Source organism: Taudactylus pleione, unplaced genomic scaffold (genome assembly GCF_031769625.1).
Source record: "Taudactylus pleione unplaced genomic scaffold, aTauple2 ptg001990l, whole genome shotgun sequence".
Taxonomy (NCBI): Eukaryota; Metazoa; Chordata; class Amphibia; order Anura; family Myobatrachidae; genus Taudactylus; species Taudactylus pleione.
The window spans coordinates 3,125,000-3,141,613 of record NW_028286386.1 but is presented as its reverse complement, the minus strand read 5'-3'; the positions used below and the strand labels follow the sequence as shown (position 1 = coordinate 3,141,613).

The 16,614-nt window shown below is 45.0% G+C and overlaps 1 protein-coding gene across 4 annotated transcripts in view; it reads right to left on the bottom strand.

Moving 5' to 3' along the window:
- Positions 1–16,614, bottom strand: part of HK3 (hexokinase 3) — an 81,203-nt gene that overhangs the window by 23,779 nt on the left and 40,810 nt on the right. Inside the window, exons 1-3 of one of the 4 annotated variants that reach the window (XM_088465478.1) lie at positions 15,478–15,496; positions 12,489–12,631; positions 4,963–5,082 (exon numbers count right to left, since the gene is read on the bottom strand). In XM_088465478.1, coding sequence (XP_088321604.1) covers positions 4,963–5,082; positions 12,489–12,545 — 177 coding nt within the window. In that variant the 5' untranslated portion in view covers positions 12,546–12,631; positions 15,478–15,496. Of the gene's footprint in view, positions 1–4,962; positions 5,083–12,488; positions 12,632–13,365; positions 13,458–13,587; positions 13,686–15,477; positions 15,497–16,614 lie in introns of those variants that run through there. The other 3 variants (XM_088465477.1, XM_088465476.1, XM_088465475.1) reach the window with 3 other exon arrangements.

Genomic DNA, 16,614 nt, shown 5'->3' with positions numbered 1-16,614 from the left:
AGTGTACACAAGATGGCTGCCTCGCCTAGTGCCTTTGTGGGCAGGATGAGCAATCCTTGGAATTTACTACCCAAATTAGCTGACTCATCTCTGTATTATGTTCTGGTTTTCTGTATTTTCTGAAAATCTAAACCTCTATTATGTTTAAAATTTTATCCAAAGCTTCTTGAGCCCTTTTGGAGAAAAGCATTCTCTACAAAAGTTTAGTATTGATGTGACCCATTGTTGAAGTCTGCAGCAGTCAGTGAAGGCCACTCTCACTGATGAGCCATTCCATGGGTGCGTACGTTATCCTCAAACTACAGTACACTTGTATTAAGAAAATAATTTCATTTTACTATAAATACAAGTGTGTCTTGTAACAGTATGGCACAATACAGTAATGCTTTATAGGAAGTGAGGCATCATATTATATGCCATTTTAATTAAAGTTAATTTTACATGTCATTGAGGCCGATGGACAAATGCTGCCTCCACAGGAATGAGACAAGACCCCAGAAGTTTAGAATACTCATGTACAGACCATTAAATCCAACTTTACCAGCACCTACAGTAACCGTTTTATTACCTGCTACACATGCACTAATGACACATTGGAAATAGTAAAGCCTCAATCTTAACATTAGCGCTTCAGGTTAAGGGCTCTATTAAAAAAGGAGAGCGGAAAACGCCATTAACACATCACTCTACTTTTATCTACATATTTATATTTTATTGGGTCCTGGCTGAAGGGCACAATGCAGTATGGGAAAGCAGGGAGAACGGTCTCTTCATGCTTTTCTCCCGTCAGGACACACATAATGCCATCCTCGGAATGCCTTGAGCCCGATTCAGCTTTGGGAATATAGTAAGATCCAGCAAGTAATGCTGGGTACACACTAGACGATCGGTCGTCCGAACCAGGCCGGATGACATTAGGCACTTAGTCTAGTGCAGTGGTCTCCAACTGGTAGCTCGCGGTCTTAATTTTGGACCTAGCTGCAGTACTGTCAAGTCAACTAGGAGGAAGTGACCTCAGACGTGTGCTCCCCCTGTAATCAACGCCATGGGTGAGGCCACAGGGAAGCACGTCAGGTGATTGCCGCTGCCTCTACAGCAATCACCTGACGTGCATCCCCGTGATTCCACCCACGGCGTCTATGCTACAGTGGAGCAAGCGACTCCCGCCCAGCCCTGCCGGAAAATCATACAGCAGCCTTGCCTAGATCTTTTGCTCCTCTACTGCACATACCTCTTTGGAGCCAGTAATTAACAGTGATATGTGCCCGTGTGTAAAATTGTATTTACAAACTACAATAATATCACTAATTAAATAGAAAATAAAAATGCATTTAACCATTTTTCCCCATGGTCATTAAGTTACCTTCAATTGTTCGGTTATTAGCCAGCTTTTTTTTTTTTCTACAATTTTACTAGCTCTTCAGGAGGTTGAATTTTTGTAAAGTAGCTCATCCCCCAAATGACGTTGGAGACCGCTGGTCTAGTGTGTGCCATCAACAGGGGCGCCGAGAGGGGTGGGGGGTGAGAATATCGGGAGCGGGTACAAAAATGCCAGTTTTCGGTTTTCTAAATAGTGACAAATGAAATTAAAGCTTTTATTTCATTTAAATAGACCCCCTAATGTTTATGGAAGTGTTTCAAAATACATTGAACATTTTTTTTTTTAAGATACATCACAGGGATTATCATTGGAAAGGTAAGTGTAGTGGCAGTGATAATTATTGGAACCCATTTTATAAGGTTTTTAAAAGACAAAAGGGCTCTATTAACATTATTTTTACTAAAATAAAGTGAAAAAGGGTGTTTTCACACCCTTTTCACATTATTTTAATATCACCTATAGTTATTACAGGGCAATTGGACTAGAATTCGTAAAATTCTACTCCAAACCCTAAGCAGTGGCGTAACTAGGGTATTTGGAGCCCAGGGCAAATTTGAAAAGGGAGCCCCCCCCTCTCTGATGTGCACGCGCCGAAGGCGTGCGTGTCAAAAAAATGGGCGTGGTCACTTAAAAATGGGGCGTATCAACATGACACACCTTTATTTTCACACTGAACATTCCTATCCATATGCACCTTAACCCCAGTAGTACCCCTTATACAGTATGCAGTTGTGGTCCCTCTTATGCAGGCCCATAGTAGTGCCCCTTATACAGTATGCCCAGTAGTGGTCCCCCTTATACAGCCCCCAATTAGTTCCACTTACTCAGTACCCCCAGTAGTGGCCCCCCCTTATGCAGTGCCCCATGTAGTGTTCCCCCTTATGCAGTGCCCACAATGCAGTGCGCCCAGTAGAGGTATCCCCTTATGCAGTGCCCTTTATATGGTGCCCCCAGTAGTAGTCCCCCCCCCCCTATGCAGTGCCCTTTATATAGTGACCCCAGCAGTAGTCCCCCCCACATGCAGTTTTCCCAGTAGTGGTCACCTTATGCAGGCATCCAGTAGTGATCCCCCCCTATCCAGTGCCCCCTGTAGTGGCCCTTCCTATTATTGCCCCCAGTAGTGGTCCCCCGAGTGCAGTGCCTCTAGTAGTAGGCCCCTTTTATAATGCCCCCAGTGGTAGTTCCCCCCCAAGTAGTAGTCCCCAGTAGGAGGTTCCCCCTCCCGATTAAGTGCCCCCAGTAGAGGTCCTCCCAATAATAGTGCCCCCAGTAGTAGCCACCCCTCCCCCATTGTGCCCCCACCCCCAGCAGAGGTCCCCCCAGTAGTAGCCACCCCCTTCCCCCGTTGTGCAGATAGGTTAAAATATATATATATATATATAAAAAAATATACTTACCTGAATCCACGCTGCTGCTGCGGTCCACGACGCCGCTGGCGCACTCAGCATTATGGGGCAGACGTCATGACGTCTGTCCCATTACCCACTGCAGGAGCCGGACGGAAGTCCGGCACTTGCAGTGGGTGCTGCAGCAGTCAATGAGAGTCTGTCTGACTCTCATTGGCTGCTGTTTAACACACGCATCGCTGCCGGCGATGCGTGTGTTATGCACAGCCTGAGCCCGCCTCCTGGCGCTATTGGGCAAGCGCTCAGGGGGAGGGAGCGGGCTCAGGTGTGCAGCACAGGACCGGCACTGGAAGCCTAGCGCCGGTCCTGTCTAAATGTGTAGCGCTGACCAAACTCACTGCGGCCGGCACTACACTGGCTAACTAGGGCAGGCCGGTACCGTGGCCGGCGGCGCCCCCACGGCCCAACGGCGCCCAGGGCACGCACCCTGCCCGACCCCCCCTAGTTACGCCACTGACCCGAAGTATCACTTATTTATAGTAATCAGATCGCATTTCCCATAATTGTAATGGGAAATGTGATCTGGACAAAGTTACTAAAAATAAATTGTAAAAAAATATCGGGGAAAGCCCTGTGATAATAACGCCACCTGGAGGTGGCGTTAGCCAGGGTCTCCCCCGGGTACCGGCCTCCTGCCCAGAGCCGGTCCCAGTGATCAGCTGTGTGGTCTAAACAGACCGCAAGCTGATTACTGTTATATAAAAAAAAATATATATATATATATATATATATTTTTTTTTTACTTACCTGACTCCAGGGACCGGTGAGTGGGGCTCCGGGTGATGTCCTCCCTCCGGTCAGCTGGTCTCCCATAGTGCACTGCAGCCTGGTCATCAGGTGATCAGGTCCAAGTGCAGTATGGGATATCACCTGACCGGAGGACATGGAAGACATCACCGGAGTCCTGGATCATGCAGGCAAGTGTAATTAAGGGAGGGGGGGTATAGCAGCGGCTGCCGGTCGGGGCATACGAGGGCACTTTGTGACGGTATTTTTTGCAAAAATACAGTGACTAGTGTGCAGAGAGGATTCGCAGAGACAGAGCTTTGTAGTAAATGCCTGTGATATTGCCTGAATTCACAATGCGAATTCAGTCGATATCATCCCACTACAATCTGCATTCAATATGCGGATTGTAGTAAATAGAGACAAAGTGTTAATTTATGGTCACCATCTAGTGTATTAACTTCCTCCATCTGCACACTTTGATTGGCAGTGCTAAATTTAACATGTTCTGATACACACCATGCAAACTCCTTGTAGTGTCCCTGTCCCCCAAATGCTGTTGACATGGTGGAATATTTACAACACATACAATTTATGTCACTTATCACAGTAGCCATCAATATCACACTGTTGGATGCAGAATAAAAGAGTTTAGTATATTAAGCTCTACATTCAACATGCTGACCGTGCCTCTCATGCATGGCATTACAGTCCCGGTTTTAAGGATATCCATGAGTGAGCATAGTATCTCAGTCAATTTGATTTAACTATCTGCACTCAAGCATGATCTCTTAACTGACGATTTTTCCAGAAAACGGGTCAGAAATTGCCGGTTCTGCAGGAGATTCAGATAATATCGATTCTGGACAAGTGAAGAACAAATTTCCTCTTCAAAAGCACAGCGGGGTGGTGCGGTCGCATCTTTTCAGCTGAAGCACAGCTGGCTTCATTTGCATCCCATACAAACACGTCAGTTAAGTGGTTAAAACCTGGACTGTAAAGGCGGAGTTTGGGAAAAATGGTTCGATGCAAATGTTGACATTTTAAGTTAACCATGTCAACATCATGAACAATGACCTTCTGGTGTCAACATTGTGACAGCATCCAGAATAATAATTAAAAAAAAAAAAAAAAAGGGAGGGCGTTTGTCAGCATACATAGGCTAGTTTATGCTGAAAAGGCAGTCTCTGGGCAAATTTAAGTGAGGGGCTTATTGTCTTGGGCCCAACATTAACTTTTTACCTAGGCTCCGTTACGCAAAAGTTTTCGCAGAGGTACCCGAGACACTAGGAACACTCAAGTCCACTCCATTTAGGGAGGTATATTTTCTCCAAATGTACAGTGGGCTCTGTGGTTCTGAACTCTTAACTGTGCTGCTGCAAAAAACATTATTTTGCAAATGTATGAAAAGAGGTAGCAAAGAAGATAGAACACAGAGTCCGATTTTACCTTGTCTAGTTCATTCTGCTTACAGGGGAATGAGAAGGTGAAGCCAAGTGGGAGAACATTATCCTTCAGGTTTTGTTTTTCAAGAAATAGGCCGAGACACACAGCAACATGATCAAACAACTGCGGAGACAAAAAAGTTCAAAATGTTAAGGTTCTATTGTATATATAATAGGCGTGACCGGCTAAAAGGTCGTTGTGTTTAAGTGGGTTACTATAGATTACAACAAAGTCCTTTTTATATGTAATTATATTGCCAAATGAAGAGATTATGCCAATTTTTTCTTTTGCTACCTTAAGCCGGGTACACAGATAAAATGTCGTCCGATCCCGCGGATCGGGTTGACATATCGGGTACATTGTCTAGTGTGTACCAGAGCCGGATTTAGACCACATGGGGCCCTAGGCAAGAGACAAGTTTTGGGGCCCCCCTCCCTCAAACAATCCATAGCACTATATTTTAATTTCTGATTCATGCCCCCTTACAGCACCTGAAGAAAAGGTCCGCTGTGGCCTTGAAACATCGGCTATGTATGTATGTATGGGTTGGGTACGGGATGCCAGCACTCAGAATCCCGACGCCAGCATCCTAACAAGGTTAGATTACCGATACCTGCCGGTAAGTATACTAACCCTACCCCTCCCTCTCTCCCCGCAGCCTAAACCTAACCATAACCCCTCTCAGCACAGACCCTTCCCCCCTCATAGCTCTGGCCCCATCTTTCCACACATCACTGACCCCTCTCAGCACAGACTCCCTATTTCTGCACATCACTGACCCCTCTCCCCTCTCAGCACACCCATTTCCTCACATCACTGACCTCTTTCAGCACAGAGAGACCCCCTATTTCCACACATCACTGACCCCTCTCAGCAGAGATCCCCTATTTCCGCACATCACTGACCTCTCTCAGCAAAGTACCCCCTCCCCTCACAACACAGACCCCCTCTTTCCTCACATTACTGACCCCTCCCAACAGACCCCTCCCCCGTAGTATCTCTGGCGCTTTCCTCACATCACAGACCCCCCCCTCCCACATCACAGACCCCCCCCTACTCACATCTGACCCCTCTCAGCACAGACCCCCTTTTACCTCACGTAACTGACGTCATTTCCCTCAACAGACCACTCCCACCCCTCACAGCACAGACCCCCTTTCCTCACATTACTGAACCCTCTCAGTACAGACAACCCCCTCCCCTCTATCCTCACATTACTGACCCCTCTCTCCTCTGTCAGCACAGCTCCCTCACAGCTCAGACCGCTCTCCCCTCCCCTTCCCTCACCTCTCACAGCACATTTCTGTCCTCCCCGCTGGCTCCAGGAGACTTACCTGCTGGCTGGGTCCGGGGACATTTGCACAGCGGACCTGTCCCACTCCTACGTGGATCCTCGTGCTCCACCACCTCCCAGTGATTATAATTGTGACGTGACTAGTTGACGTTACGTCGCACTGACGGAGCAATGCTCCTCCTGAATAGAGAGCGTGTTGTCAGCCGGCGTCCCTGTCCTGAAACTCCGCCTCCTCCTCCCATCTGGTAGGGGCAGGGCTCGTGCTGCTGCTGTGTCCCCTCTCGCCGGCAGGTGCCAGCAGCAGCCGCTCCAAATACAGGTTCTCTCCAGGGTCGGATTCCGGGGGGCCCGGCTACGGACCCCTTGGACCCGCCGGGCCCTAGGCGTCTGCCTAGGTTGCCTAGCGGTAAATCCGGCCCTGGTGTGTACCCATTATGCGCACTACCGAGGATCATCAGGGTAGTTCCGTCGGCCTGCATGCACGACCGATGGAGCGGCACAGCTGCTGACGCCGGCAAGGTCAATGGTGCCGGCGACGATCAATTGGGTGGTCATTCACCGGATAATGCAGTGTGTACCGACCACCCAATATCATTCATTGGCACCATCAGGTGGCGCATTGGCAGGTCACAGTGTGTACTCAGCCTTACTGTAGAAACAAGGAGAAGGTATAGAATTTGTTTTCTATATTTAAGTTGGTCTCCAGAAGACAGATGAGCACAGGGCTTTCCCAGCCTATAAACCACCGACAACATTGTTTCATTAGTTACAGGCTGGCAACTGCCAGCCTGTAACAAGTGTACAAACAAAGTTTGTAAAATCTACAATTCAGTTTTACCCCTGCACTGTCCACCTAAAAGACAGACTGTCTCTTGTCATTCGGTCACGTGGCTGAGCAATTGTTCTGATCTCCCATTCAGGCTTTGGGTATTCTGTACACACACCAAGAGGGCATCACCCAACCTGGTCATAGAGGATCACCACCAGAAAACTAAAATGTAGCCCCTAGTCAAGTAATGGATGCTCTATTACAGTGTGCCACCAATCATGCTTCATGAACCTGGGATCACTCCCCTGGTCCTGAACAGTAATCTTTCCATTACTCATACAGGAAATGGAGTACGAAGATATAAGCTTTTCCATCATCCTAATATTCTTAGCTATCACAATAATGACAGACTTTTGAGAGAAGTCAATGTGACAACTCCCAGACAATATAAGGGGAGATTGTAGAACAGTGGTATGGTAATGCAAATACCCATCTACTACTCATGTATATGAAGAGATAGCTTTTAGGTGGATTTGTTCATATGGTAGGTGTCGTGAGATGAGCAATATTTATAAAGACAGCATACAAACAGCTACGTATTTTTAGAAGTGGAGTGTGCTACTGTACAGTCTCCAAGAATATGGCTCCTCCTTATTCAGTTCCCTTACCAAAATGGCTGCCAATACAATAGCTGCTCCATCTTGTTTACGGTGCATGAGCGATACAGTGGAGGACAGCTGCTCTCGAGACATCTACCTGCATATGATTACTGTTCCAGCGCCTGCACAAATGCCGCTCCTGCTCTGGACAATCAGTGTAACAGCGAGTATGCCTTTATTCAATAAACCACACAACCTGGATAAATTCCACTGGACTAGACGCCTGGATTCATATTATATCTATCTATATCCCTGCTGGTTTGTATACAACTCTGCTATAATACCAAGTTGCACATACATTACACATGCCGGAAAAAGTACAAATATCCCTTCAAATGTACCAATTTAACTAACTTAGGGGTCTATTTACTAAGCCTTGGACGGAGATAAAGTGGACGTAGATAAAGTACCCGCAAACGAGCTCCTGACATTTTTCAAACAGCCTGTGACACGGCAGCTAGGAGCTGATTGACTGGAACTTTATCTCCATTCACTTTATCTCCTTCCAAGGCTTTGTAAATAGACCCCTTAGCCTGTTGCTCAGAGTTTCCTGAACAACTTTAGGACAAAATTATGAAACCACTTTGCAACTATTGTTGGAATATAATTACTGGTCACCAAAATAAGTCACCAAGAGGGCCTTTCAGCAAAGCAAGGATTTACACAGGTGTTTTTCTAACTGTTACAGCCTCTTCTACTCAGACGTATGCTGAAGCTACCAGGGTTGTTGGTTTTTTTTTGTTTGTTTTTTTTACAGGAGACTACTAGAGTGAAATATAATGGAAAATCACCAATAAGCAAGACTATGAGCAAAGTTAACCAAGCAGCAGGTTTGCAAACCGATGGGATCCACAGCTCAAATCCAAATTTACTAAAGGCCATTTTGGCCTTCTAAACGGAACCTGCCGTTAGTCACTATAGGTTTCCAAATAACCGATCCCACGGGAAAAATGGAGTAGTTTTGTAGTGGTGCATGGATCCCTAACAACTGCAATGAGAAGGTCCTCCTTGAGTCAAAGTAGTATTCATGCACTTGTTTCCCAAGAAAAAAAATATCCATGTGAAGATACATTGTTCTTAAGGCGCACATCCACTAGCAGATATTAATGGACGACTGAACGATAATGACATAGGCATTTGTGACTGGATGGGCTCGGGTTTTCTTTCCCACCCCATTAATATCCACATTTTATAGGGTTTTTTTGTGGTTAGCACTATTGGTCAATGATTATACCTAGCAGTTGGTCATCTGCGAATCACCGAACGCAAGTCAGCTGCGCACCAATGTGGTATTCACAGTTATAGTAAATGCCATATTGGCTCTTTCAACAGCACAGCTTACAGTTTAGGGCAATTGCAGCACTGCTTTGTTGGAGGATTCATGCTGCTGGCTAGCTGCCAGAGCATTGGCCAAGGACACTGTGCTCAGCACAGGACAACCAAGAGATGGACTACAGTGTGAGCTAAAGTCTAACGGTCACTGGAATACAAGAGTTACAGGGGTCTCAAAAGCCATTTAAGCACATACATACACTACTTGAAGTTAGTAGTCAGTGGCGTCACAAGGGGGTGAGGGCTGCACCGGGTGTCACCGTCCAAGCAAAATCTGCACACTCATGCCCGCACCCCCTGCCGCCACACTTCTGCCCTCTATTTGGAGGTGGTCACACAGTGGTATTTTGTTACCAGCGGGTGCCCAGTACCTTCCCCGCAGCGGCAGCCGGAGCTCACTCCTGAGCTCCAGCTTCCACAGTGAGCACAATGGGAGAGACTTCATAATGTCTCTCCCATAGATCAGAGGAGCGGTCGGGCTGGACTTAAGGTAAGTATTGTGTTTGTATTTTTAAAGGTGTTTTTTTTGTGTAAAGGGGCACTTCTGTGGCCATTGTGTAAAAGGGGCACTACTGTGGGTCATAACATGAATAAGGAACACTACTATGTGGTGTAAGGTGAATCAGGGGCACTATGTGTGGTGTAATATTGTGTGACCACGCCCCTCGAGACCACGCCCTATTGTGGGCTGCGCACCTTAGACGCACGCTGTCCTTTTATTGAAAAAAATCTTCAAGGAAGGGGGGGGAGAAAGTTCCACCATGTCTCTGGGACCACTGTAAGCTCTGCTACAGAGAATACTGTGACGTCATCATGCTCGCCTGGTGCACCCTGCATTCTGGGTGGAGAACAGTTTGACTGCTGTACTGGTAAGGAGGAAGAGTTTGCGAAGCTGCTCACCTTGATCCCGATTTTTTTTGTTTTGGTGGAGGAGGGGGGTGGGGGTGTCACCGTGCATTACAGCACCGGGTGAAACCAACCCTAGTGACGCCTCTGGTAGTAGTGTTGACATTTTACACGATATGCGAGCACTTCTTTTATATACAGTTGGGCTAGAGGGGTAATCTTGCCACTTAACCAAACCAGGCTTACCATTTCTAAGTGTATGAAGACTAACCTCAGGTTTAGTTTTCTCTTCCAGTAAAAAGAATGGTTGGGGAAGAGATGAGAGATCTTACTAAGCAGCTTTTGCAAGCCACCGATTCTCAGGAGGGTTTGACTCAGAGACCTAAAATGACAATAATATTAACTGCAAAACCGGCATGTTTTGCATTTAATATTGCAGATTTAAATTTTGGGTTCAAAGTCAAACCTGCCACTTCGTAAATCTATCCCTTAGAGTTTAACTAGTTCTATAAAATCTGTCCTACAGTGTTACAAGCTTGCACTCCATTACTTAAGCATCGGTCCTCCAGGATACACACATTTGGTAAGAATTCTACTTACCAAATAATTTTTAAATATCCCAGGTGATTGAAAAAGTTTATAGGCATTAATATCCCTCCCAAACAGAGCAATACTGGCTTTCCAATTTCCCCCCACTTGTTACTCAACTTTAATAATGTGAGCTGAATAATACCCCTTTTACACCAAAATCCCGGGTCCGACCCTGGAATTTGAGCACTGGTCAATCCCGGGTTGAACTCGGCTTCAGACCCCGTTTACACTGCAACTCGACCCGGGTTATTCCCGAGTTTGCCCCGTTTACACTGAACCCGGGTAATCCCTGCTTTTCTCTATAGAAGTCATTAAAAATGGTCTGCTTTAAGGTCTGACAAAGATGGTCACAAAAGGCAGCAAAAGAGAGGGGTGGGGACTGTTTCCAGCATTGCTACAGGCTGCTTTTCTGGCTGTGGCAGGCTGTGTATCAGCCTGCTTTTGTGGCTGCTGGTCAGGCTGCTGTGGTGCAAGAGGTTAGGCAGGCAAGCGATGGCTTCATGTGCATCTCTCTGCAGGGCACTGACAAATTACATCATCTGCCAGTGCCCCAGAATCTCCAATCAGCATCAGAGCTAGCCGGGTCAAATAAGCAGGGTAGCACCCGTTCACACTGCCTCATGACCCGGGAACAACCCGTTTTCAACCCTGCTCTCAACCCGAGTAAGATTGCCTGGTAAATCAACCCGGGTTATTTTTTTTGGAGCCGTTCACACAGAGCCTCAACCCGGATCGACCTGGCAATAACCCGGGTTATTTGTTTGGTGTAAAAGGGGTATTAAAGGGGTTCTTCATTTTAAATTGTCCATCCCAACTTTTTATAACATTTGGCCACAGTTTCCAGGATGAGTCAGTGAAAGTGCCCCTATTTGACAAAATTGACCAACTGTATAGTAATATTTCTGTTAGATGCTGTTCAAGTCAACATTCCTTATATATACAGTTACGAAAGAGTTTAGAACAATCTTTAGTGAAGAGGTTATAAATGGGGGCTCTAGTACAAAGCACATGTACTTCGATCAGACGACATTAACCTGGAAATTCTTTTTTCAAGTACTGGCAACTATAATGGAGAGAGTGGGCCATCTCCATAAATATCTGTAACCCGACGATTCATATGCAGCAAAAAAGAAAACAAAGAGCAGGTACTTGCACCCCAACTGTACGGATCACTGGTGGGGGACATACGGTTTTGTGGAGTAAAACGGAAAAAAAAAAAAAAAAACGCATAGAAAAAAAAAAAAACTTGGAGTTGGGGTAGAAACTTTTGGTTCCTATCTCTAACCCTGGCACCAAGAGAGAAAACTTGCCTTATAATAATTAATGTAAGGTGATCAGTGTGCCCAATGCTCCAAAAGAGGACTCTTGATTTAATGCAGTACATTTAATTTAAAAAAAAAAAAAAAAAAATTGGTTGGGGTGGTTGGACTTGGGCTAGTATATTATTCCTGTACATTATAAGACTAATTCAAGATGGCAAAAAAAAAAAAAAGAAGAAAACAAAAAGCCTAACCTAGAACCATAAAGTGATTTAACAATGGTGTGCCTATTTTACATTTTATTTGATGTGTTAGAGAAAGCAAACACACTAATGGTAATTGCTGCAAGGTCTTCTGAAACAGTCATGGTATCATTTGCATGGGTACTGCTGCTGCATAAGAACACTACTGATATGGACGCTGGATGTGAAAAGCGCAAACAATAAATAGGCTTCGAAAAGGATTGTGAAAGTCCTCAGTGAAGTTAGAGTTCTACATTTGAATTATTTTCAGCCATCTCCTAGTTACAATGGAATAAGCATGTTAACATACGCACACACTCCCCAATTATGCAAGTATAATATATATTTACCAATATTGGCTGCATGAGAGAAGGGTTTACTAATCACTGAATTTAAAAGGACAACCCTTTTTTACATTAAACAATCAAGCACATTTAATTGAAACAGGAATGTTGGAAAAACTAGGAGCAGACCATTATAATCCCACAGTGAAAATGCTATTTTTTTTTCTTTCTTAAAGCTTTATTTAAAATGTACCTGTTCTCCTGTCCCAGTCATTACATCCTCAGGAATGTCATATACTTCGCTGTCCATTTCTACTCCCCGAGAGCCGTCTAACTTCACCTTGAGGATACGGAAGTTGGCACCTCCAAGATCAAGAGCCAAGAAATCACCACATTCTGTAAAAGAACCAGGATAATAAACAGAACATAGACACAACAATCCTGAATCTTACTTTATGGGCAAACAAAATGACTCATTAATAAAGCTGAACTGGCCATTACAGTACATCATTTTGTGGTTTCCCTACATAAAAACCTGAATTTGTATTTGCCTTTTGTCCTTTAGCCCATGCCTGAATTGATTTGCACATAGGATAGAGCAGGCTACAAAATCCAGGCCTAGTACAGGTTGAGTCTCCCATATCCAAAATGCTTGGGACCAGGGGTATTTTGGATAACGGAATATTCCGTATTTTGGAATAATTACATATCATAATGAAATATTTTGGTAATGGGACCTAAATATACACACAGAATACATTTGTGTGTTATATACACATTACACACACAGCCTGCAGGTAATTTTATACAGTATTTTTAATAATTTTTTGCCTTAGACAAAGTTTGTGTACATTGAACCATCAAAAGGTTTCATTATCTCAGTCATGCCAAAATAATTCCAGATTTCGGAATATTTGGATATGGGAGACTCAAACTGTACATGAAGACAATGGTCTGGATACACTTGTGGCTAGAGAAAATTACCTCTTTTTTTTTTTAGTGGTATTTAAAGTTAAAATGCATTTTCTTCTATATATGTGGGGCTGTCCCTGGTCTCACACCCCTCATACCATCCAGCATTATGAAAACTACTATGTGCAGGCACAAATGAACACAAGATCATACAGTACCTCCCAACATTAACCCAGATAAGGAAGAACAAAATAACTCCATCCTTGATTTACACAGGATTAAATAAGTTTCACATAGATGTATATTTGCACCACAACTTTCTTGTAAGATATCATTACTATGTTAGTAAATAACAATACTACATCCATTTTCCCTCAGTCTGTGTATGTGGCTTCCTGATTGCAAATAACTTTGCCCCATACAACCACACCCTTACTCACAAAAGCAGACGATAACCTTCTAGAAACTTAGCCAGCTCACTCTGCCCTGTGCTGAAATACTGGGCTGTCTGTGGCTATTCTAATAAGTGGCTACAGGTTGTTCTATCCCCGCCCTCATTACAACTCACATACTGTACACCAAGAAGATGAAGATTGCTCTGCCTGTCCCTAATCAAAAAAACAGTATTAAGGCTGCTGTAATAAATATTGTTGCAAAAATAGCAGTTTAGCAATCTAAATCAGTGCAAAGCAGTGGCTCCCAAACTCAGTACTCAAGGCACTTTAACAGTCCAGGTTTTAAGGATATCCATGCTTGTGTACCATGTTTACCAACTCTCAGGAACTCTTAACAGTGCATGTTTTACATATCTCTTTAGTATCACAAGTGAAACGGGTCTATTTACTAAGCTGTGTTAGGAGAGAGTAAAAAGTGATAAGGTGCCAGCCAATCAGCTCCTAACTGCCATGTCACAGGATGTGTTTGAAAAATGACAGTTGGGAGCGGATTGGCTGGCACCTTATCACTTTCACTCTGTCTCCTAACACTGCTAATGCTGAGCACACATTATGCAATTATCTGTCAGATATCTGTCTGGTTGGAATGAAAATCTGGTAATGTATGGGAGCAAATAACAATAGAAATTTGCTCTGAAACACTAGAAAACAGACCAGATTTGACAGATAATTGTAGAGTGTATGCCCAGCATTAGTAAATAGACCCCCCAAGAGAGGAATGGGAGAAGAGACTAAAGCAGACTATACATGTCTGAGGTGTCTATTTACTAAGGAGTGTTAGGAGACAGAGTGAAAAGTGATAAGGTGCCAGCCAATCAGCTCCCAACTGTCATTTTTCAAACACATCCTGTTGTTGGCAGTTGGGAGCTGATTGGCTGGCACCTTATCACTTTTCCCTCTGTCTCCTAACACTGCTTAGTAAATAGACCCCATAATTAGTATCACCTGTGGATCTTTTAAAATGTGTCAGCTAGTAATGAATACACCTGTACACCAACTAGGTGATATGGAAAACGGTATGCAGTCGGGAAGTCGGCTGACCTAATCCCGACAGCCGGCTTCCCGACTGCTTAATCCAGGCGAGGGTTAAATGACAGGCGTCCAATCTAGACGCCTGTCATTTTACCGATGCCGGGAGACCAGCGCCCGGCACCCCGATCAAAGTGATGCCGAGCTCGGACAGCCGCAGGCGGGAGGTTTAGGTTTAGGGCTCCCGGGGTGTAGGGTTAGGCAACCCCCCCGGGAGGTTAGGGTTAGGCTAGGGGGAGGGAGGGTTATGGTTAGGAACCCCCCTGGGGGACTTAGGTTTAGGTGTCGGGGAAGGGGGGGTTAGGTTTAGGCACTTAGAGGGGGGGGTTAGGATTAGGCACTGGGGGGAAAGGTTAGGGATAGGCACCCCTAAGAGAGGGTTAGGGGGTAGAATAGGTTAGTGCAGGGGTTCCCAACCACGGTCCTCAAGGCACACTAACAGTCCAGGTTTTAAAGATAGCCATAGCTGGGCACAGGTGACTTAATTAGTACCTCAGTTATTTTGATTTAAGCATCTGTGCTTAAGCATGGATATCACTAAAACCAGGATTGTTAGTGTGCCTTGAGGACCGTGGTTGGGAATCACTGGGTTAGTGAATTCTTACCTAGGGACGATCGGGATTTTCATCCTTGTCGGACTGCCGCTGTCGGGATTTGAACCGATTCCATGGAAAACAAGCACTGTTAGGGAGCCATAAGAAGTGGAGCTGGGAAAAACTGGATTATATAGGTTTACCATTTTATCCCAAACGGGTTGGGTATAGGATGCTGGCACTTGGGATCACAGCGGTCAGAATCCTGACAGGGTTAGGATACCTCCCCCTAATGCCTAACCCCGCTACTTACCTTCGGAATGCCAGCGCCGGTATTCTAAGTGCCAGCATATAAACTGTTTCCCTTAAACTGGGACACTCGTGAATTACACAAGTTCTGTGGCTGATTCAGACCAGGTGAAATGCATGCTTGAAGTCAGTCAGTCACAGAACCTGTGTAATTCATGAGTTTCCCAGAAGTCTATTCATACTCATAGAGCAGTGAAGAGCCCTATCTAGCCAAAAACAGTGCTTTTCACTGCTTTCGGCAATTCATACAGGGGGTTACCGTGGAGAAGGGTATTCCTTCTCCAGCGGCACCCCTGCTTCATGTATGAATCGCATCATCATACTTTTGTATGGTGAGTGCAGTTCAATCTGTTCCTCTGCTGCGTGCAGATTCGCCATCTGAGGATGGCGTAATCTGTACAGAGAAACCAACAGAGCAGGAAATATGCATACGTCCCTGCTGTGAGCCCGGCACCTGGTGCTGGCTCCGCCCCCTATTACACAGCATCCATTTAAATAGGTTTGACCTGAGCTGCTGCTCTCAAAGGCGGGCGCATGCGCTGTGAGAATATAGACATATCGGGCACCCAATATGTATGCAGGGGTGGATTGGGATGCAAAACCAGCCCGGGAAATTTCTGGAAGCAGCCCTAATTGAGGTGGGGTTAGTTGAGGGGGCGGGGTCTGTAGAGGTGGTGAGATCAGCCTGTGCCGGCCAAGCCCACTAAGAGGGGTATTCAATATGAAACGTTAACTTCACTGTCGAAGTTAATGTTTCATATCGGAGTTTTTTCCTGCGTTAAAGTCTGGTGCGCGCTCACGCTTATCCCCGTATTCAATATAAAATTAACGAAAACAGGAAACTCCGAAGTTGGATTTGTGTAAAGTTACGAATTTTTCCTTAAAATAATTGTAAGACCCCCCTAAAGTTGTAAAAACATGGGGGAACACTATGGGTACCCCCGTTTTAGCCTTTAATTGAAAGTCGGGGATTTAAATAGCCGCAGCAGGTGTTTTTTTCCCGACATTGAAGAAGTGATGCAGAAGAGCACTTAGGTTATTTTTTTAGTTTTTTTAAGTGGTCCCATCAAATTTGGGGTACATGAAAATGGGTACTAGCATATTTTGGTGTCCCTAAAGTCAGTTTTTTAAAATTCTGCAT